This window comes from Squalius cephalus (genome assembly GCF_949319135.1).
Source record: "Squalius cephalus genome assembly, chromosome: 25".
NCBI classification, from domain to species: Eukaryota; Metazoa; Chordata; class Actinopteri; order Cypriniformes; family Leuciscidae; genus Squalius; species Squalius cephalus.
Window position 1 is genome coordinate 28,714,572 of NC_137146.1, and position 24,839 is coordinate 28,739,410.

At 40.6% G+C, this 24,839-nt stretch overlaps 1 protein-coding gene across 7 annotated transcripts in view; it reads left to right on the plus strand.

The window, feature by feature from the left end:
• Window positions 1-24,839, plus strand: part of nrp1a (neuropilin 1a) — a 72,491-nt gene that overhangs the window by 34,853 nt on the left and 12,799 nt on the right. For 2 of the 7 annotated variants that reach the window (XM_079863163.1, XM_079863162.1), the window contains 8 exons: window positions 751-917; window positions 8,288-8,443; window positions 11,720-11,864; window positions 14,801-15,132; window positions 16,768-16,912; window positions 20,474-20,584; window positions 22,607-22,663; window positions 24,675-24,818. In XM_079863163.1, coding sequence (XP_079719289.1) covers window positions 751-917; window positions 8,288-8,443; window positions 11,720-11,864; window positions 14,801-15,132; window positions 16,768-16,912; window positions 20,474-20,584; window positions 22,607-22,663; window positions 24,675-24,818 — 1,257 coding nt within the window. The remainder of the gene's footprint in view (window positions 1-750; window positions 918-8,287; window positions 8,444-11,719; window positions 11,865-14,800; window positions 15,133-16,767; window positions 16,913-20,473; window positions 20,585-22,606; window positions 22,664-24,674; window positions 24,819-24,839) is intronic. The other 5 variants (XM_079863166.1, XM_079863165.1, XM_079863168.1 and 2 more) reach the window with 3 other exon arrangements.

The window sequence follows — 24,839 nt, forward strand, 5'->3', positions numbered from 1 at the left end:
TTGGCCTGTGCTGTTTGAGTATGTGTGTATCTGACCTTCTTGCACCTTTCACTGTTATATTAGGGAACATGAGCTCACCCTGTGTCAATGTATTTCCTTAAAATATGTGTTTGTTTGGTGTCTGTGACCTCCCACCTCAGCTTCAACATTTCCCCATCCTCCGGTGTCTGACAGTCCTAAATTCTGTGCCAAAGTGTCTGGATAAAGACCCTCGGGGGTCAAAGCGTGAACTTTGCTTGTCTCAGACACACGGCCAGCATGCCCCATAACATCACAAAACAATCAGTAATGCCCTTATCCTGGGTGGCATGGCATGTGGAGTGATATACAGCCTGATCTCCTGGCATCTAAAAACACAGACATTCTAGGGCCGTCTCTGACGCTGACGCTGGGGAAATGGCCTTCCCATGTGCCATTTAACTGTGCACCTTCCAAAGGCTTTTCTTTTATGAACCTCATGACTTTACTTGTTGCTGGACTTAAGAGCTTAAACTGAATGTTTTATGAATAAAGCTTTGCGTCTTAATGTGGTACACTTCCCACTGTGCTTCCATTAAATTGTGCTTTTCCTGTGAGAAGTGTTTTATTCTGGTCCTAAGAGATGGAAACCTGTGGTACTTTGCTGTTGAGTGGCCCATTCCCAAGAGGAAGGCCTTAGTTTGTGTCGGGATCTGATGTATTCTTTATTTAGATCATGAAATGACATTTCAACAACTCCCCCATCCCTCTTTCTCCCTGTGATTTCTTCAGACTTTGACTGTACCGAGCCTTTGGGTTTGGAAACTGGGGAAATCCATTCTGACCAAATCATGGCCTCATCCCAGTACAACCCCAGCTGGTCTCCAGAACGTTCTAGACTCAACAACCCAGAGAATGGTTGGACCCCTGCAGAGGACTCCAACAAAGAATGGATTCAGGTACTGCACGATTCACATGCATATACTGTAGATAGCAGTCTATTATGAATGATTAATGGAGGAGGGATTTGTCCTTGGCAGAGAATAGACTCTGCTGTGATATTTTTTTGAAGAAGCTCTGAAACTCCCCCACACTTTTATGATTTTTGTGTCTAGCTGAATTCAACTTCAGCTCTAACAGGCGGCCTTGCAGATGCTTTTGCCACTGGCTTGCTTTTCTCTATTGAAGACCAGCAGCAACATCTGTTGAATGTTGCCCTTTGGTCGACAGCCATGGAATGTTAAAACCCAAATGTACTGGTTCGCTCCAACCCCAGTGAGTCTTCCCGGCCAACAGATGCATGAAACCTCAACAAAATCTGTCTATGAGATGTATCTAACATGATCTTAATGTCCGAGAGACAATGAGAAACCTGAAGCCTGTTCTAAGGAATGTGGCCACACACAGTTACAATTACAGTTACATGTTCTAGGACAACAGATTATTTGTGAATGTCTATTTCGGTTGCATGAATCTGTGAAAAACTCTTGGCAGCAGTTATTGTGTTGATTGCAGGCCTTTTCTTGCACTTAGGGGCTTTTCTGCGACCCAAACCCCGAGGGTACCCTGAAAACCCAGACTTGTTTTATAATCTTTGGAAAGCTTGGGCCAAAGAGACTCCTCAGGAGGCTAATAACAGACGTGACCCGCGGCCAAATATTTGCTAGGGGAGGTCTGTTAAGCAGATTTTCCTTATTGCAATCAAAATATTGTCTCTGAAAACTCGTGTTCTAAACCAGAGACTAATTGAATTAGGGGAAGGTACAGAGAAGAGGAACTGTGATGTTTAATTCTTCATTTCACTGTGGAAGCAAGACGTATGTATTTCCCAAAGAAACTGGAGACAAGTTCTCTCCTTGCGGCTGCAAATTCTGCCCCACATTTTTAGGGAGAATTTCCATAGCTTTGTAGAGCAGAGCCCTGAGGATACAATGCTGAGACTGATCAATATGAGGATTGTGCCGTTTTATCTGTTGATTTCTCCAGTGTTCTTGATCATCATGATATTTCAAAGTTCTTCTTTGTTTAGATGGGCTCATTATGCTTATGGATTACCAGTCTCTGTCAATAAGGTATTGATTCGGGACTCTTGTACAGAGCACAATGAACTACACTAAGACTCCACCAGGATGTTCTCTGAGAAGCAGTCGATAATTAGCCTCTACTCTTTTTACAGACCATCACTTCAACTGAAGGATTCTCATGTTCGTCAGATGACAGTATATTTGTCAATGTTTGGCATGCGGTTTTGACATGCTGTTGAGAACATCCTGGTGGAGTCTTAGTGTAGTTCATTGTGCTCAGTACAAGAGTCTTCAAAAGTTAAACATTCTGCATTTGTGACTCAAATGAGTCTCAAAGATCAAATTTAGAAAATGTATATTCTAGCACCTAAACCAATCGGTTCCACATCATTTCACAGTTGCCACTTCATATTTTATTCAGGATAATTAAGTAGACTTTGCAAATGTCTCTTCGCCCTCTTGGCTTGCTGAACTTGTTTAGTCATTTCAGATATTAATGAAACTCTAAATGACTCGCCTCCCACAGTGCAGTATCGAGCTGAAGAGAGCACAATTTCGCAGTCGCTTGGAATTCTCTAAAGGGTATTGATTAGAGGAAGGGTACTCTTTTTGGTAGGAGAAATTTCAGCAAATCAAACGTATTCTGTTTCAGCCCTCATGTGCCGTGCCCCTGCAAATCCCTTTCCGCCAATCAGATGTCAAAGTTGAGCCCCACACATCTGTTTCCAAGGGAACAAAGGCGGAACCCTGCCGAGGATGAATGATTTATAATTTGGAGACGTCCTGCGCTCATTCTCTCTCTCTCGTGCCCAGCACTTGTGGAGGAGTTTAATTATAACAAGCGTTATTAAAAGAGTGGAATTCTTCATTTCGCTTCCATTAAGCAACACAATCTAACAACTCGCGCACTCCTGTGTCCTCCAACGCATATTATCAGTTCATTATTTATTACATTTACACTCTCAAATGTAATTTACAGCAGACACTTATATTATTCATAGAAGCCTTGTTCTTCCTTGTTAAAAATCCCCAATTCTAGCAGGTTTTTCTCCACACAGAAGGTGTCAAAAAGACAGCGTTTGTCATGCATCTTAATGCGGTTTCAAATTAGATTCAGGGTCTAATGCTCCCAGCTTGCCACTGCTGATAATTAGTCAAGGGTCAGGAGATCTTCAGCTAAGCCAGTAAGCTACACGGGCCACTATTCTCTCTGTCCATTTACAAGAGTTTGTGCCATCATGCTGACAAACAAATGTCCGTTAAGGTCTTTATCAGATATGTGATGGATGAAAAAGGGCCAGAGTCTTCCAGAACATGGGATTCTGGCTCTGAAGACTTCCAGTGTGCTATGTTTATGGAGACAGCCTGGTTTCAATCGGAAGACTGTGTTAAAGCGTGACATACCTACATCTGTACAACACATTTTGACTCTCACTGGGAAAGACTTCCGATTTATAGAAAACCGTAACCTAAAACAAAAGACACTGTTAAGGGTCTTATGGATGGCAGATTTTCAGTCCCATGGAGAGCCTGGCACAACAACAAAAACAGATCCTGTTTGGTAGACAGACTGGGATATTTTAACATCAATGCACTGCATACTGCATGTGATGCAATAAATGCACGCTCATCCACTCCAGAAGCATCAAAGCACTTCTATGAATTATGCATTTTGATCTGGGAAAAAGTCAACTGTCAATAGTTGAAAGCTCCTGTCTACCTACTAATGGTTGAATAGAAGGTGCTCATTATAAATCATGTTCTGTTTCATTAATCTCAGCCTCGCATTCATTCTCATCCACAGGTCTACCGAAACGCGTCAGCTGTTGCATTTATGCAATGGTGCTTTGAATACACAGTGGTTCATTTATGAACCTGCTGCATACGCCTGTCCTGCTGTTCAGCTAAATGGCTTGATCAGGGCTTGATTCACAGGGATGCGAAGGCTTTTCTCCTTAGCTTCACTGGAGAGGATGTTTACCTTCATCTTGTTCATTAAAGCATCTCTGACAAGAGGGCAGAGCGTTCAAAACAACAAGGCGATGTTTTCAAGTCTGGAACTGAAGAATGCCAACCAGGTTTTGTGTCAGCTAGTTCAACAGGAAGCCGTCAGCTTGATTGATGGAGGTGAGGAGGGAATGTGCCAGGTCCGTAGATGGAAACAATGATTGAGACACCACCCCAACCTCTTACTTTTATCTGCTGTGCCAATGCCTCGAGTCGCCGACCCATTTTGCTACAAAAACAGGTCGGAATTCCCATCAAGCAGGCGCTAATTACAGACTTCCTCTGAGAAAAACATTCCTCACGGGCTCTTGAGCGTACGATTATCTAGGAAGGTTGAATGCAATGAGGGAAATAGCAAAAAAGAGGGAGATTTAGGGGTGAAATGTCACTCCAGAAACAACGCATTTACCTTCGCATGTCATCTACATATGTTTTCTATTAACGATCATGCAGACGTAGCTATGTCCGCTCTCCATTGTTTTGCTTAGATTTTTTCTCTCTTCAATTAAAGGATTAGCTGCTGCTATTTTGAGACGGGTGCTGTTCTCCTGCCAGCTGATGAGTAATTAGACAGTAGGACTGTAATTAACATGAGAGTCTCTACTGACAAAGCCTGCGGAGCTGGTGTCAAGCTAGGCCACCCTGCTAGCATCACACCTGCGCTAGGTACATTCTTATGATTTTAAACCATCTTCAGTGCCTGCATGTAATTAGCTTGAAGCGTTTAAAATATCATCGTTGATATCATTTTCTAGCAATTAAATGAATCCAGGTGTATGCAGGATAGGCTACATACAGTAAGCTCTTATGCTGGTGTGAAAGAGATTCAGAAAAAAAGCAACATTGCATTCATAATAAATGAATGTCAGAGGAAGTTCATTTCTAAGACAGGCAGGATATTCCATTGTCATCAGTGAGGTTATTGTCGTCTTATTGTGTTGGGCTAGTAATAACAATAACACATGACCGTGAACTTTATGATAACAGACCTCTTGACTGGTTGACCATTCTCTCCAAAAATCAGCCATACAATGCAGCAGATTAAACAACTTTCATAACCTATTTTACTTGCATAATGTGACATATTGCAAGGAAAAAAAGTGGTCCAGACTTGGTTTCGTAATCGATTGGATTGTGCAAATGTATTATATCAGGTGTTTGAAGGAAAGAAGCTCTTTTGCGTTAGGGTTTTTTTTTTTTTTATCCTCCCCATTACACTGGTTTGGGTCATAATTCTTTGGAAGAGAAGTAGATAATCACCACTCAGGCTCATGCATAATTGTAAAAATTAAAAAAAAAAACCTTTAGAAGTTCTAAAAATAACGCTGGCTAATTCTGCCAGGTAAATTGGGTGATGAATGCGAGGTCTTTGAGGAGCCTATAGATCTCTCAGCTGGCAGTAATACAATTTTCATGAAAATGTGAATTAATTATACCTGTGGTTAATGGAATTTTAGAGGAGCTTTCGGAGCAACCAGGTGTCGTGGGATGGGATGGTGGGAGGAAAGCCGTGGTTTGATGAATGAAGTAGAACTTTGCCCTGCGAAACCTGCCGTCCCACATTTGTGTTTGCTTTGACTGGGCCATCGCGCATCTGTCTACTCAACGTCTTAGTTCCTCCTGGCTAACCCGCTCCAGATGGTGCTTGAGCCTTAGATACACAAGAGCAGTTGTGCTTTTAATGACTGACCAATTTGTGGATTTTTGTTGTGCCCTAATATGCAAGAGAAGGGTGAAAGAGACAAGAATATAGACTGAATGGAGAAAAATATTTTTACACAACGCTTTATTATTTACGGACCAGAATATGTAACTCACTACAAGCACACTAAACAAAAGAAACAGCGTTATGAGCTCATGCTAGGATGAGCACAAATGTCACAGCTTTAGGAAGCCAGCAGACATGTTTGACGCTTGTTTAATTCAACGCAATTAGCATGAGAAGCTTCAGTGAGCGTGAACTAGGTTTAGACAGATTCGATTTCTGCCGCTTCCTTCCATGCGGGCCGAGGGCAAGGCAAGAACTGTCCCTTCAAACACACACACACACACACGGGCTCTGATGTAATAAAACACACACTCTTTGTAAATTTAATTAGCTGTGAAAAATCTAAGCTGAGGTCCATACTTGACAGACGGACTCTGGGCAAAATGAACCGGTTTTAACATGCCAGGACTTTCCCATGGCTGAATTATAAGAAGTAGTAATAACACTTGAGTTCTTGCCAGCAAGATATATTATAATGATATGTTGTTTTTTTCAATTTCACATTTCAGATTATTGGACTTGATATCATGAGAACGGCATTATTTGATTTGCCTATTGGGTGGGATCTCTTCAGACAGACTCGAAATAGAGAAGAATATAAAACATGATTTGCAGAGTTAGCTGGCTTGAGCACACATTTTCCTCCGGAGACATTTGGATTCACTTTCTCACAGACTGACCATTATAAAACTGCATATTCACACTAGTGACTAATACAACTACTCGGCTGGCCAGGTGTGGTTTCAACTATTATAATATTTTCTTACCAAAAATGTTTTTGATTCTGTGGTCATGATATTTCAGATGAAATGCCCACAGTCGAGTCCGACTTGTTTCCTTATAAGGAAGTGTAATTCACTTTTAGAACGGGTTGTTTTCTGGAAGCCAGAAAGTGGAGTTTCTCAGCCAGGGAATTCCCATGAGGAACTGGGGTTTTCCCTCAATCTCCTGTTTGTTATTGCTTTCAAAGGTGAAGTGTGATTTTTTATTTTTTTTTTCTTGATGTTTAAATATTTTCTCCTATCCTAATAAGCAGAGGCAATTATAAGTAAACTATTTGTAGGTTGATTTCCCAGGAAAGTATACACTATGTTATTCTGGTTGTGTTTTTAAAACATTGCTCTGTTTGTTTAAGAATTCTGACCTGCCTGGCATAGCAACAACTCAACCAATAGCGTGAGTTTGCGGTGGAACTCACTGATTGGCTGACCAATGGCAGACATGGAGTGTATTCAGGAAACCTATTGGAAAACAATCATTATTTTTGTTGAAAATTTGTATATGGGTCATGTATAGAAAGGATTACTGTAGTAATAGTACTGTAGTCATCAGTTTCTTATTGCTCTAGTTTCTTTTACACCCCTCTCTCTTTCACAAAGCAGAAAGTGGTTAATAAATCAGGAGGCGCTCATTAGTTCTGATCTGCGATCAGCTGGTGTGAGAGAAATTGATCCAGACTGTCTTTTCTCCAGCCAAGCTTTCTGATCTCAAATCGCTGGCTGCGACACAGCTCTCTTATCTTCCTGCCATGTATATTTTAGTATAGCCAGAAAATCAGATCCGCACACATTCAGCAGACTTCAGAAACAAAGACCTTATTTTTTAATACTGTTAAACTGAGTGAGGACTATGTCTTACAAATATTGTACAAAAGGGAACAGACCGAGTTTGCACTTAGCTCTTTCAGTGTTAAATGAGTTATGTAACAGTAATGCTGATCAACTTTATTAGAGTATCTAAAACACATTCTCCACTACATTGATATTATCCTGCATTTGTAGCCAGTTTTCTGCGTGGCTCTACTGTAAATGTTATACACAAGTGACATGTTTTGATAATGTACTATGGGATGACATCATGACAGGATTTATTTTAGCTTCCCCCTGCACTAAAGAATCTCCCCAAAAACCACAGCTTGGCAATGTTCAATGTCAGTTTGCTCGATGTATGATCACCCAGTTGACGTGAGAGCGCATATTCCACTCAAAAGAGGGTTTTTTAATCACATTGTTTTCTTTTTAATTTAAAAATGGATCTCACTATGATTCTACATCCCGCCGTGTGTGTTACAGCTCTGATATTCCAGGATTTGACCAAATCACAGACAGCTCCGTCCACATTTTCTCCTCCATCTTCCAGTAACCCCTGACCACTCTCTCTCATCCCTCCTCTCAGACACACTCACGGGAATGACATCAGAACTCATGACTTCTTTATGAAGCATTCATTTTTCAATACAGCACGCGTCTGAAATACACCGTTTCCTTTCAAGCTATTTTTTCCCCCCCGGCACGGACTCCATGAAGTTAAATATCCTTCCTCTTCCAATAAGCTCTTGTCTCCCATTCAGGAAATTAAATCGTCACATTGACTTTGCTTTATTAAATTGGGATTCATTAAAATTAATCTTTCATTCTAATATTCACCTGGGGTCTTATGAGCTCAGTATGTGACACACGATAAGCCACTTTTAAAGTGATACTCCCTCTGTTCTGAGCAATATAGAAGTAATATGGTTCTCTCTCCTCAGGTTGATCTTGGATTCCTGCGCTTTGTCTCGGCAATCGGCACACAGGGAGCCATCTCTCAAGAAACCAAGAAGAAGTACTATGTGAAGACCTACAAGGTGGATGTGAGCTCAAACGGAGAAGACTGGATAACTATTAAGGATGGCCCAAAACAGAAGGTGACTTGTTTGATTATTTCCATAAAGCTGCAGTGCATCCACTGTTTGAAAAACTGGCTTATTTACCGATTTAACCAGTGTTGGCATGCATCCACAGAAACAAAAAGCATTATGTAAGAACTACTATATGCACTTCGACAACAATGTAGATTCTGCTTTTAAACTTCCACTGTAATTCCACAATGTGTGCTTGTTTTTCGAAACTAAGCAATAGGATTTTCTAACGCTTTACTCATTTTGGACCTGGAACATTCCCTAACCGTTAAATATTTGAAATATTCATATAACAATGAAGTAGTGTTAGAACGTCCTGGTAAGAGCTCAGGTTTGATTTTGAACAGCTCATTTTCCACTAAACGATAAATAGGTCTATTTTCTCAGAAGTAATCCCTAACTAGGTACATTTCCAGTGCTCCTTGGCAGGAAGCCCTGTAAACATCTTGCGTTGTAGCGCTGTCACCGTGTGCATTCGTTACACCAATCCACGCTCCGGCTCCAGACGGGAATGCCACGCTCATGTGTTCTGCAGGGATTGTGTTTCTCTGACTCCATTATGTGCCCAGTGTGGTATGTTAATCCGCTCTCTTAAAAGACTGAAAGCACTGTAAAAACTCCAACTCCAAAGCCACCACAGTAGTCTGACTGATTTTCTTTTCTTCCCTTTAAGGAATGATGTCAACATTTGCGGTAGGGCTTTTTTTTTTCTTTTTTTTTTTTTTCGTTGAAAGGAAAGAACAAAAGAGTTAATAAACAGAGAGTGGCTAATTGAGAGAGTGAGAGGAGGAGGCATTCTGGGAAGGTTTAGAGTGTTTGAACAGCTGGTTGGACGCACTTGACCATGTGACTCACTGAATGAGGGCCGAGGAGACGCTGATCGATTAGCCATCGGGTGAGCTGACTCTAATGTGTCCCTCAACACAGGACAGTTAACTACAGGAAGACATGCCTGTTACATTTGACACACTGGCTGTCTCTCGAAACCTTGTGAGCGTCAGACAACACGTCGGGGATCATAGCCAAGACATATAGCCATATAGAACAACATATGTGGAACTCATGACACCTGTCAAGGATGTTGTTAAAAACATTTGCTCGCCAAAATATTGGATATTACCTTAATGCAAACAAAGTGTAATGTGAAAAATATGATATATTGCATATATTATATTACATACAGTATATCATTTAAATAATGTCACAATGCAAATCTTTCTTGCTAAATATAATTTCTTTTTCATATTCACTTGATTTTGATGCTGAATGATCCATAGATTCGGTCTCTGTATGCAGCTTCATGGGTTTTAAGACACTTCCAGTGTGTGAAGTTTGTTTCACTCGTTTGTGAGCGTTGGACGTGTTCATATGCATGTTTATATCTGCTTGGCAGACATGCTCTAACAATACAATTTTTTGAAATAGACCTGTCAAGCTAAGCAAGCCAATTAGACGGTTACGTATGTGTGTGTATGTGTGTGTGCGTAGACATCTTCATGCTTGGAAGTAACAGTGAGCTTAAATATACCCAAAGGCCCAATTTCTATGTCGACCCTCAACTGAAGTACACTGTTCTCTTTTTAGAGCGTGCATTTTTAAGGTGCGGTGCCTTGTTTCTGTCTGCTTGGCTCTAAAGTGCTTTTGTGAGGTGAGGGCCCATTTACAGACTGCTGAAACAGCAGTTCGGCTGTGAGGTTGTTGCACAAAGGAAAGCCTTTTTACTACTTAGAGCAGTAGGGCAGAGCATTGGCGTGACATTTAAAGATAGTGGATGGCTCCTCATGTGTCTCCCTCCCAGACACACACGTTTTGAAAAGTAGCGCCCAGGGACATGATTAGCAGCATGGATTCTGGGATAGACGGATGGCTGAACGCCCTGACTTGGACTTAGCAACACTTGGCCATCCTGTATGGCTTATAGGTTGACCTTGTCTTGTTTAGAATTGTGTATTGAATGTACTGATGTTAAAGCAATACACTGAGAGAGAGAGAGAGAGAGAGAGAGAGAGAGAGAGAGAGAGAGAGAGAGAGAGAGAGAGAATGAATTGATTTTAAATTAATTTAAATGCTTTATTAGAAATCTACATAAAACAATTCACAAGGTATAAATTATCGCAGAGAATAAAATTACAGAAAATTTGTAAAAAAGAATTAATCTTCAATCATAGAACACAATGCTCCTTTGCTACACCATTTTAGTTAAAAAAAAAAAAGATCATCCATAGATTTATAAAAATTAAAATCAATCAACACTCTAGTCTTTATAAGATTTGGAAACAACACAGTAACAGTATGTCCAGGCCTTTGTTCAATCTTATTTTTTTCTTCTTGAATAGATAGCTAGATTAGCTTGACCCAAGATCAAATTTACTAATTGACAATCAATTCGTCTTTTCTGCACATATTTTGCATTTTGCACCCAAAACGAATATTTAGAGAGAGAGAGAGAGAGAGAGAGAGAGAGAGAGAGAGAGAGAGAGAGAGAGAGAGAGAGAGAGAGAGAGAGAGAGAGAGAGAGAGAGAGAGAGAGAGAGAAAGCTAAGCTAGATTGATTTCTTGCTTAGGAAAACTAGAAAATCAGCTTTATATTTTTTGTCATCTATAATATTTTTTTATCACTTTTTCATCACTGAGGACACAAACCTGCATAAATTATGAGCTCTTGGCCCGACAGGTCAGTGGCATTAATCAGGTGTGACGACATGATACTATCAACAGTTGCTGTTTATTCTTAACTCTGCTATGAGTTTATCTCATCTTGAGAGCAAAAAATCAGGAACTGAGAAAGAGAACCTTCAAGATGTACTTAAAAAATCAGCTGACCTTTATACAGTGGCATGATGCTGTGTACAACAAGGTTGGATTTGACTTCATTTGTCTTTCTTGTTGCATATATCCAGATCTTCCCTTCACAGAGAACATGTGCTAGCTGTCAGCAAGTATCAGTGCTCATGGACATAACACAGTTTGATTCATCGCTATGTCTGTTGAAACAACAACAGATACCATTGTGTAACTGAAGCATCCAAATCATTCAGTGCTAGTTGAAACCCAGACTATGACATCACAAAGTAGCTTTTGTATTGCTTCACAGTTGGCTCCAGAGATAATCCAATTCAGGCTGTATTTAGGTTGTCACATTTGAAGACGCTGATCTAAACACATTCCTGTCATTTCTCTGTTTCAAGTGTTAGGTGAGTCCCAGGTCACAAAGGTCTGTCCTTGGTGGCTCCCTTAAACAAACCATGTTAATAATTAACGTGTTTGTTCTTCGTTTGTCAGATTTTCCAGGGTAACACCAACCCTACCGATGTAGCCAAAGCCGCGTTCCCCAAGCCCACGTTGACACGATACCTCCGGATCCGACCCTACACCTGGGAGTCCGGCATCGCCCTGCGGTTCGAGGTGTACGGATGCAAAATCTCAGGTTGGTTTCAAAAGAACTGGTTCTTTTCACTTGCCTCAAAACAAACTCTCAACAGGACAACTGGGATACATTAAAAAAATCAGTTTAGAATCAGAGTGTTAATTCAGATTTGGAAGCAGTTTTTTGTCAACACACCACTCCATCATGATCTTTCAATTAGATGGTTTACGTTTTGCTTGCTTTGGAGGCAGGCGTATGGAGAAGTGTTTATTCATGCCTCTGAATGCACATGTGCAATAGTCAAGGAGATATTGCATTATAGACAAGTGTTCACGTCAACAATAAGGACAGTGTATTCATGTTTCCCCACGTTTGGATGTACTTCATTCAAAATGAATGGCATGCACAGCATGCAACCTCTCCACTTCTACCCCATTTCTCCATCTACCCTCCTCCTCTGAGCTTTAACCTCTCAGCGGCTCACACACACAGATGTACATATTGCACATGCAATTGTGCACGCCGAGATCTACACCCACCAGCCGTAGTCAGGCCCAGCTGGCCCTGGCCTAATTTGCATACTCATCTGCATGTTTTGGCATGGCTCCACCCAACAGAGCTTTGATTGCAAAGGCTTTCGTATCATCAGTGCCTCCCTGCTGAGAACATTTCCTCATATGTGTAGGAGGAGGGCGAGTTTGTTTTCCATCACACACCGTCTTATCAGCTTTACATTCAACATGCACAGAGGGCGTATTTTTTAGACTCTGTGTATGTGTGTGTACACAGATTTAGCTCTGGTTGTATATTTGTGTGTGTATGTGTGCGGTTCACCGCCGATCTGGAGCGCAGCTGTTGCAGTCATGTTTTGGACGGGTGAACAGACCGCATTCTAAACACATCACAAGAGCGAAAGCCTCCCAGTGACATCATCAGTGTGCATCAGGCTCCCTTGTGATGATGCGGCCAAGCTGGGCGACTGCTTAGAAAAGAATGTCCCCCTAGTTTCCCTTACCGTTTGTTTTTCTGTACAAGGTGCCATGTTAAAAATATTTATTTTTGAAGATATACATTGAAAATACCATGTTTTTGAATATTTACCATAACAAGAATACCATGGTGCATGTCCAAAAAACATGAAAGTACCCTGGAGTACCATATTATTTTTGTACAAAGGAATAGGTCAAAATACCATAGTATTACTACTTGATGCCAGTACTGTTTGCAAGGGCTTGTTAGATACCAATATGAAAACCATTCATTACCATGGTAAGTATTAAAGTACTAAGGTATTTCATTGACTTTACCTAGGCACTATTCCTATTAACACTGTTCACACAGAGGATGCCGGCTGGCAGTTAGAAGGTGGTCTGATAGGCTTTCCACAGCCATTAATAAACTTCCTCCCACTGTTTGTAAATAAAACCATCTGTGTGTGTGGTCATCCAGCCTTTATGTGCTGTGCACAGACCAAACCAACAAATTAAACACGTGATGCATATCAACCAGTTCACCCTCAGGGTGTGTCTGTCAGGGTCTACCACACCAGGAGCTTCTACCAAGCATCCCCATCTGAGATCCATAAACAGGTCCGGAAGACAGTGCCAGCCAGCGGATTGAAAATAAACTTGGTTGACTTCCAAACTTTGAGGTCCAACCACCCCAGTGCAGATCTTTTTCATTCAGATCCCGAAACAATTCGGCATCAGACATCTTGCAAAATCTGGCAAGGGTATGAGAAACCCAACCTTGGCTGTACATCCACAAACAAACAAAGGGAAAATCAAAGTCCCATGCATTTGTTGTTTTAGGAGCCTGGAACTCATATTTTGGACTCCTGAAGAGGTCACAGACAAGCGCTCTTTCCGTTCCAGAACTAGAGAGGAAGTTCCCTACATCAGTACAAAGGCAGTGTTGTGAATGAAAACTCTGTTCTGGTGGTATTTCACGGGACATTAGGTCCATCTGTGACTAGTCCAAGATTGTCTCTGACGCTTTCCTGCTCCACGGGTGCTGATCGTAGATTAAGGAATCGCTGGCAGGTCACGAATCCCACAGCGTTGAAGAAGTCATGACGCGCAACTCACAGACAGTCAGTTGGTCGGCGCTGCATGTCTGATCATTTCCCTCAAACTCAACATGCCTTTCCCTAAAAGTAGCAAAGCGTGAAAAATCTTATTATCAACACCGGAACAAAGAAAGTCAGTTTGTAGAGATGAAGATAGATTACAAGAAGGATGAAGGAGGTGAATAAGAAAGCAGGTGAAAAACAAAGGAGAATGAAGGTAGGAGTGGAGCAGGACTGAGGATGAGAGCAAGAAACTGTTCGGAAATGAAAGGTAGAAGCTCTAGAGAAAGGCTTTAATTAGGTAGCTTGAGAAAAAGAGTTAATGCACAAGGTCATTGGTGAAAGGGAGATGGAGAGAGAGAGAGAAACAAAGAGAACAAGAGGCTTCTTATCTCTTCTGTCCACTTCATCTGTCTTTCCTGTGCAATGAATGTCTTTCCTTCTCTCTTTGTTCAGGCTCTTTATGGCCTGTGACCTCTTTAGGTTGTTGGTAAGAATGTTTCCCAGCTCACCGAGACGTGACCGTTTCTACCAAGTTTATCAGCCAACATAATGTTTTCTTCTCTTTTCTTTCTCTTTCACTCAGACTCTTCCACTCACAGCTAATCTAATCTTTGCTAACTTCTCTCAATGTACTCAAACAACTCTCTCTTTCTCCGTGTCCATGTGTTTTATTGGCATGACAAATAATGGTACAATTGTTTTGCCACTGCAGTGGCAGGCTAGACAACAGTCTAAGGGATCAGGTCAAGGGATCAGGATATGGCTGGTTGGGTTGGGTTGGGTGCCATAACTACACAATCCAGGTCCAAATGCATCTTTCTCCATTGATCGCAATTCAAAGAAAAACATGAAATGCACTTAGGTTTGTCAGTAGGGAAGGGTTTGAAACTTTCTTCAATCTAACACTCTCTTTGTCCCTCAACAGAGTACCCATGTTCAGGAATGTTGGGAATGGTGTCAGGCCTCATCGCAGACTCTCAGATCACAGTCTCTTCCCACACCGAGCGCACATGGGTGTCCGAGAATGCTCGTCTGCTGACCAGCCGTTCGGGATGGACTTTGTTGCCACAGCCCCAGCCGTACGTGGACGAGTGGCTACAGATAGATTTGGCCGAGGAGAAATTGGTCAGAGGATTGATCATCCAGGGAGGCAAACACCGTGATAACAAGGTCTTCATGAAGAAGTTTCGGCTGGGCTACAGCAACAACGGATCCGACTGGAAAATGGTGATGGATGCCACTGGCAACAAGCCCAAGGTAAGATATGGGGAAGCTGGAAGGTAGTTGGACATAAACTGGATGCTCATTTAGAATGGTTCTGAATCACTATGCGGTTCTTAAGTGCTAGTCTGAGATTGTTTAGCCTGACTTTCAGGAAATGACTGAGTTTAAGAAAGTTGAATGTGGAGCTATAATATATTCTTCCCAAAGCCTTTAGATGGACAGAGGAGAGAATGACAATAATTAGACTAATGCTGTGAGCACAATATTGGGGAAATGTCCCAAATGCATTCAACAATACTACTAATAGATTTTACCCTAACAATAGTACAAAATAATGTTACACATATGTAAGATACAATGTACGGTCAGGCAACTGCACATTATCCTGTTTGATCTTAAACCAAAAATAAATAAATGAATAATTTGACTTAAAAGTATTACGCGAGAAGAAGAGACCATGGAGTGATATTAGAAACATAAAAACTGCTATGTAGCGAATCAGATAACTTCATCTAGAGATGCACCCATATGAACATTTTGGCCGATACCGACAATTCTTTATATCTGAAAGCCGATAACTGATATATTGGCCGATAAATCTAAATCCAAATTTTTATATAATTTTTGAGATCCTGATTACAAAAACAAAATTCACCATTAAAAGCCATATCCCAAGCACACAATTATAATCATGTTCTCATTATAATTTGATGTAGCTTATATGTCAGACTTGTGCTGCACATGAACTTTTGAAGTGATTTCAATCATATTTCAAGCAATTCAAAACCATCATGGTGAACAGTGCACATCTGAAGTGCAACCCATTATTTATCAGCTTTAAGATATTTGCCAAATTTTCTTATCAGGTCGATAACAGTAACATTACAAATGAACATTTATCGTCCGATACCGATACGGTGGCCGATATATCATGCATCCATACTAGAACAATGATCAAGTACATAATATAGTGCTCATTAGCAATCCTGATCAACAAAAATCGACACATGAATCACATTAAATTTGTTTTATTTTTGTTGAACATAGACTGTGTGCCTTATCCCCTATCAAAAAAAGAGTAAATTGGAGTATCAGTCCTAGAAGGCCCCTTTCAAAACCCTCATATCTCTTTTTTAGCTTGAAGGACAAAAGGAGACACATTAGCTCTGATGGCCATTAATGTTCTTTCATGACTCCTCATCTTGTTCTGTGCCTCTTTGTTACCTCTGGCGAGTGTCTTTCTGTCTTTTCCTCTTTTTTTCTGTCTGTCTCCCGTGGTACCTTGTGTCTGGGTTATAAGACTTCAGAAGTGTGAAGTCAAAGGCGGATGCTTTTGAAAAGCTGAGCATCCTGCTGTCGTAGACTGCAGTTTTAGCCCGCAGCCTTTATTTTTGGAGCTAGCTCAGCCGTACGATGTCAGAAATAAAGTTGAAGACTTTCTTTTCTCTAGTGCTTTGTTGCATTAGACATACAGCAGTGCCCAAGTTAAGAAAGGTGTGAGATGTGAGCTCGTTCTCTTTCATTAATTCTCTGTCCTCTGCTTTGCCTGTCAGACTACTCTTAATAAAACTTTCCCCTTTATCTTTTTCCATTTTTTTATCTTTCCGAGTTCTCTTTCTCTCCTTGACTGCTAACTATTGTTTTGGACTTTGTTATTGTTCTCGGCAGATTTTTGAGGGGAATTTGAACTATGACACACCAGCATTGAGGACGGTGGAGCCTATATTGACACGCTTTGTTAGGGTGTACCCAGACAGAGCCACTCCTGCTGGGATGGGACTTAGACTGGAACTCCTGGGCTGTGAAATGGAAGGTAGGTTGAAAACTCATTCTCTCACACACACACACACACACACACACACACACACAATCACTCATTCACACCACTGCTGAGGAGTACTCAAGTAGTGACACTACTAACATAAGTACATTTTTCAGTCACATAACTGTTGCTCAGCTGTTTTCAAGGTAATGTAACTTTAGCCAAGTGTAGCAAGTTAATTATTCGTAGCATTCTGCACCGCACATTTAGCACATTTTCAGTCTCATTGCATTGCCCACACAACATTGCCCAACCATGCATTGACTTTGTAGTCACGCAAGCTAAAACAATAATCTTGTATGTGAATCATAAGTGAATCATAATCAGGGGGGGCGTTTCCCATACAACGTAACTCGCTGCTTTACTACCATGGTACGATGCATCGTTGAAGAAATCAACTAGCTTTTTCCCAAAACCATATTGTCGCAAATTGGTTGTTCAACCACGTTAGTTAATGATGTCGCGCAGGTGGCAGTAAATAAGTAAATAAGTAAACTTATTTTAATGAATACAATTTTTTGCTATAAATTACAGACATTACATCTGAGGACTTACTCAGTTATTTTGATTTATTTCCAGATTCAATCATAGCCTCATTCTTGCGCACTGGAGCACGTACGCATCTTCAAAAACAGCGCTTTAAATCTCTTGACAAACATAAAGACGTAAATGACATGTATTCTAAATAAAAGATATAGATTGTACTGAATGTCAGCTTACTTATTTTGCTCAAGACAAGGATTTGTTAAGTCATGCAAACAAGAAACTCTGCTTCTAACCACAGGACGAGAGCATTTTTGCGATGCTGTTGGTTGGAACTATGGTTTCGGGAAACACTTGTCACACTGCGATGATAGCGACGTAACTTACGCCATAGTTGGCTGACAATGTTTTTGGGAAACGCACCCCTGGTTGACAAGATGATTCACTGATTAATTTGCGTCCATGCGCAGAAGATACTTCTCTCTTAAATACCTTCACTTTGCTAATACCTTATACCCTGCTGAGAAAGGATTTTGTTGCTATTTCAGATGCTATTTCATTAAATTTGGACTTATCCACTCAGGAGAACTGGGTATGGCTTAGCTTTCCTCATAATTACTTGTCCCGCCGATTCGGCATCTCCTACCCAGAAAAGCAAGGGCCTGAGACACTCCTAAATAACAGGACTCCTCACAGCTGGAGGAAATCTTTGGTCCACCTGCCTTGAAGGATTAGGGAAAGGTCCTTGATGTCTTTCCCTCTGTCTTTCTGTCTGAATTAGTTTAGCTCTGATGGGGGGTATGTGTGTGTTTTCTGTTGAGGCAGCGTTAAGTGGATTTACATATTGGATTTCCGAGAGACTGTGAGACTTGCTTGTGTAAGCCACAGCATCCCATCGGGAGCTTTAGTCAGATGATAATGCTTGTTTTCACTTTTAACGTCAGCACAGTCCAACACTCTGTATATTTCTCTATCTTAACTCAAACTCTCACAATCAAACAAGTGACCCCTTACATACACGTGCGCACTCCTAACAGCGGGACGCCGAGTCCTAGCAGGAGTGTGTGATCAACAATGCAGTCCAGAGCCAGCATGATGACCTCTCCGCGACCCCTCGGCTTTAGAGACTCTCTTTATAATGCCCTCGGTTCCCCCGCACAGCTTACACTACAGCTCCCGTTTCCCCCGCTCATTTTTTCCCTCCTTCCATCCCGGGAAAGCCCTACAGGCTTATGGGCAGCTCATTACAAGCTGAGAGTAAACACAGGGCTTTAGGCAGATGTAGGCAAAGGCCACATCCAAAGGGGCACGGGCAGCCATAATGAGAGGACACGGCAGTTTCAGGCCCAGGGTGGAGCATAACATCCCCAACCCTGCAGCCTAAACCAGTCACGCACAGGACTGTATCAAAGGGCTGCAGACTTGGAAAGACTACAGAAAGAGCATAATCATTAAGATGATTTGTGGATAGGGGACGCAGTTGATCCATGGTCCGTACGGACCGGGCCCCACGGTTCGGCACGCATGTGATTCGCGGATTAACTGCTAAATTTAACCATCGTAGAGTGAAAGTTTATAGTTTGGACGTGTTTTGTCTTGCCAATTTATACATTCGAACAATTTTAAACGCGGAAGAAAGGGCGAAAATCGGGACTAGAGAGAGGCTCGGATAGCGCTCGAACACCATATTGATTCCTCTTTCGAGTTTCCTTGCCCTTGAACGGACACATACACACAAAATTATGTCTAAATACTTGTCTAAATACCCGTCTCGGCAAGAATTATGTCAAAAGTGAACAGTTGAGAAAGAAACCCGATGTTTGTCAGTTTTTTCTGTCCGTGGATTCGGTCTTAAAGGGACAGCAGACACCTCATATTCCTACTGTTGTCTGTGTCATAAATGTTAATAAAACAAGGTTATGGAACAAGTTTACCACAATATATTAGTTCAAAAGACATTTAATAGCATGTTTTTCCACTTAGGCTTTTGATCATACATGAGTGTCGAGGTACTGTTGTCACAGATGTCGGTTTTTAAGAGTTTGAAGATGTTTTAGGTGTATTTAAGACTCCTAAGAGACTGTGGGTCTAACAATCTGAGACTACATATTTTGCATATACTTTATTTATAGTTATTTGTGCTTGTTATATTTTTTATATTTTATTGTTTGTGCAGCACTATGGTCCACATTGTTGTATTATTATGTGCTTTATAAATAAATTGAAATTGGAATTAATATAACAAAATACAGCTTTAACAAAGATGAAACTGTATTTAATTTCTACAGTGAACAAATAGTGTTATTTTACATTTAGGCTTAATTAGTTTCTGTACATGAATACTACTGTTAGACTTTGTAACTTTGTTATTTAGTATTCATCTCTGCTTGCAATTTGTATTGTATTTTTTGATGTGGTATCGAAGAACTTCAAGTGAGCTTAGAGTAATAAATAAAAAGCAATTCGAGCTTTAAGTAATAAATGAAAAGCAAAGTTACACAAAAATTATATATATATTTTTAAAATATATATATATATATATATTTTATATATATATATATATATTATATATATATATATATATATATATATATATATATATATATATATATATATATATACAGTATTTTTTTTTGTGTAAAAAGCAAAGTTACTCAAAAATTATATATAATTTTCTTAAATAAATAAATATTTATTTATTTATTTAAAAAAATTATATATAATTTTTGTGTAATTTTGCGTTCCATTTAGTTCTTAAAACTCGAATTGCTTTTCATTTATTACTTAAAGCTCACTTGAAGTTCTTCGGTACCACATCAAAAAGTAAAGCCTTGCTGATCCGAAAAATGATCCGATCCGTGGCTCAAAAACCATAAATGATCCGAACCGTGAATTTTGTGATCCGTTGCACCACTATTTGTGGAGTGACCTACAAAAAAAATTCCATGGTTGTACATGAGCATTCAGTAATCACTGATATGCCGTGTTTTTTTAGATGAGAGGTGATTTATCACTTGTCGCTTTATTGCGTGACACTTGTGACATCTGCCTCTCTCTCTCTCTCCGCAGTGCCCACAGTGCCTCCTACTACACCCGCTTCCTCCACCACTCCTTCAGACGAGTGTGATGATGACCAGGCAAACTGCCATAGTGGAACAGGTGATGACTACGACCAGACAGGTGCTAACACTCGCCTGCAGAGACTGCACCCTTACCTACTGCATCTTGCTCCTTTTGCTATGCTAATCTCACTAGACTAACTGTCCCCGTTGCTTCTGCAAACACCAGCCGCTTTTCTGCACTAAACACTCCTCACACCAGCGAACCCAATCATCACTTCCCCCATATAACCACACTTACCACACTACTCATGCTAGAAATTAAGTATACGGTGCATGGTATGCAAATTTTCTGTATGCATCTCATATTGAAACAAAGTACTACATTTGCCAAATGTGCTCCACTTGACCTTCCATTTCATTATAAAAGCCAGACAGTGATGAATGAACGGCGAGCGATATCAAATGCAACCTCAACGTCTACTTTGTGACTTCGTGGTCTGCCAAAAGTTAGGATTTTTGATACAAAATTGGATTAAAAATGCAAATTTACTGCATTTATTTATGAGGTGTCCCACAATGTCGCATTCTACAGTTTAAATGGTTCATTATCCTTGAAGACTACATAGTGCTTCACATTAGTTTAAAAACAGCTGTATGTGCATTTTAGTAATTCAACATGTATATCCTAAGGGCATGTACATAACAACAATAAAGGATACTAAATAAACTGTTTGCTTACTACATACTTATTTACATAATATTGAGGAATTAGTATGCAATATACAGTATATAGACGTGCGTCTGTGGAGGGAAAAGTCTGCTGTGCGCGGGTGCAAAATAGGAATGATACATGCGTCGGTGTATCATTCCTATTTTGCACCCGCGCACAGCGGACTTTTCCCTCCACAGACGCACGTCGGTAAATTAGGGAATGAACTTAGGGAATGAGCGCTCCCCGGGGCGGTTCAGCGAAAAGAGGAGGCGTGTTCCGGCGCAAACGTTCCCTGGTGCTATTTTGCAGTTTCAGAAAACAATTCCGCCACTGACCAGGAGAAACCTCGTCTAAAGTCAGTGGCGCGTTGCGCATGTTATTCAGAGGCTATTTTAAGGGCGCATGCTTGGCCATAATGTAGCGTGTGCACAACGCGCTTACACTTTGATTCTCTCATCTACACAGAAGCAGCCGTTTTCATTTTTGCAAATCATTCATTATTACAAGGAAAAATATTAACACACGAGGGAAATCATTGTTGTGTCCATGAAGATGTGAAAAATAGGCATAAATCTAGCTTACACATTTACCCAAATTATTATACGCCTGTTTAACCGAAGCTAATCTGGGTGTGTTTCTCCATCCCCAATGTCACTTCTCTGTGTTTTACGGCCCTGACGAGAACGTCGGTCTCCTCGGCTGTGAACCGCTCCTGGCAAATCCGCCGTTATAATAGCAATCCGCCATGGAACAAGCGCGCCTGCTCTTAAAGGGAATGTGAGATGACGCTCTGATTGGTTTATTTCACGTTACGCCCAAACCACACCTATGAGTAATGAAGCGACTTCAGACCAACACATTTTAGATTTGCGTCGGGCGCAAGAGTCATTTATCCCGCCGGTATAATAGCAACAGTGCCCGAGATCCGCCCACAAAGCTACTTACGTTTCGCGTTTGATACTTGCGTTTCAGATCGTTAAAATAGGGCCCATTATTCCATTCCAGTTCATTCCATTTCATAACTCGTTACGTTTCTCATAAAAATAAAAAGTTGTTGTACCAGTACCTCACATTATGTAGCTTGCACTACTACATTTTCTTCTGCTCTCCTAGTTGCTAAAACTAACTCTAGATTTAATATTCTGCCTCTAATCTCCTCTGTGTTCACATCAGTGCAGTCTCACAGAGTGTGTGTTGCACAGAATTACACTCCCCTCTGGTAAATGCTAAAAGTGAAGGTTCCACATGAAGAAAAATGTATTTGCATGTCTCATCTGGCAAAGTTCGTTTTAAAAAATGCTAAGCACACACAAAAGAGGGGAATTAGCACAGTCAGATCCGTTCCTCCTGATAATGCCCGAATAAAACATTACCCAGTGTCTCGCTTTAACTTTTCATCTAATGGCCTTCACTGTGTTCACACGGCAGGAGGAACCACTGCGCCGGAGACGACCACAGAGATGAGCACCATTCCAGGTGAGAAAGGTACTCATCTTATAATACTTCCCTTCTTTGTGCCCTCGCTATCTGTAATTTCTTTAATTATGCTGGATTTTGCTAATGCAAATTCTCTTAAAGGTGCGGCGTGCCATTTATGCACCCCGGTTCAATTTGCAGAAACCACTATAAGTAAACAGATCATTGGTCACTTCCATGAATACTTTAAACACTATTTAAAATAATTGTGTGTTGTATGCGGTCCAGCATGAGTTTGAGGTGGAGAAATCTGATTGTCTGAACAAACAAAAAAAAGGGATGCTGAAATCATGTGCCTTATTTGACGTATTTGAAAAACGTATTGAAATTACACAGAAATTACACACTGCACCTTTAAGAACGTATTTTCTTATTGAATGTTTTCTGTGTTCTGTTTGGTTGTTTAGGCTATTTGATTATAAGTGAGATGAGTATGTAATCTTGTTTGTGAAGTGTTCTTGTGAAAATCTATAAAGAGCCCCTTTGATTTGCTCATTCAGCATAATGACTGATTAGCCATTCAAGACTGCTCACTAATGGGCAAATGAGAAATGCCCCTTAACTGACCTTGCCTAATTAGCCAGTGTGTGTGTGTGTGTGTGTGTGTGTGTGTGTGTGTGTGTGTGTGTGTGTGTGTGTGTGTGTGTGTGTGTGTTGGCCCTGTCTGAGCTTCATCACATCAAAACAACTGAATAGAATGAAGGTTCTAATAAGTGTGTGTGTGTGCGTGTGCGTGTGTGTGTGTGGTCCTGGTTGGTTACCATTGAGTAGATGTGTGCGCTTTCTATTACTGGATGTGGTTTATTTGCTATGACAAGCATTCAAAGCTGGTAGAACGTTCTGGACTGCGGTGAAACGTATCCTCGCTCTGTCCTCCACTGCGACAGACACAATCCATTTCAAGATGGAAAAGAAGAAATAACTTTTAATTGGAAACTGGCATTTTTTGCAGCGGCAGTGGCTGCGTGCCTGAGCTGCGGCTTTTAATGGGAAATTCTTTCCTCCGCACTCAGTGAGCAAATACCCTCCGAAACTCGCAGAGAATCCTGGCATTATTACGCGAGGCTTTATTAAACTGTCTAGAGAAGAAGCGCTGAGGATCTGCAGACACCGGTGTAGCTGACACACTAGACGAGCTTCTGCTTCTCTGTCCATCTCAATTCATCTCTCTCTCTCTCTCTCTCTCTCTCTCTCTCTCTCTCTCTCTCTCTCTCTCTCTGTATCTCTCACTCAATCTAACATCGTTAAATCCCTCCCTCGTTTTTTTAACGTCAATCTCGATTTCAAAGCTTTATTGTTTTGTATGGTCTGTATTCTCTCTCAAGATCTAGCTATACTTTGTGTATAAATGTGGATTTGGCTTAGGCATAAAATAATTTGGAAATGCTCATGCATAAATGCTGGGATTTAAAATTGTAAACTAACTCTCTATTGCCATCAAGTGGACAATATAAAACATTCTGTTGTGGCCAATGGAGTCAAATCAAACACACACTGGTGTTTCAAAAAATAATAATGTTATTATATAGTACACAGCCGTTCAATATTATTAACAAAGATATTCATCAAAGAATCCGGAAAATTAAAAATATGAAGCTGTTTTCAACACTGATAATAATCATAAATGTTTCTAGAGCATCAAATCCTCATATTAGAGTGATTTCTGAAGGATCATGTGACACTGAAGACTGGAGTAATGATGCTGAACATTCAGCTTTGATCACAGGAATAAATTACACTTTACTGTATATTCACATAAAAAATAGTTATTTTAAATTGTAATAATATTTCACAGTTTTTACTGTATTTATGATCAAATAACTGCAGCCTTGGTGAGCAGAAGAAGAATTTGATCATATTTATTCATATATTATATTTATTTCAGAATAGTAAAATAATAATTACTATGAAATATAAAAAAATATTCTGTTAAAAAAAGAGACTGTTTGCAGATCACTGGTTTGGTAATATAAAAAAGTGCATAATAATAATAATCTTCTCCTGTGTGTTGTGTGTGTAGCGTTCCTGTGGTTTGCCTGTGACTTCGGCTGGGCCAGTGATCCCTCGTTCTGCGGCTGGATGTCAGAGGACAGTGGCTTCAGGTGGCAGATCCAGTCCAGCGGCACCCCGACCCTCAACACCGGCCCAAACATGGACCACACCGGTAAGAGAAGAATCAACCCAT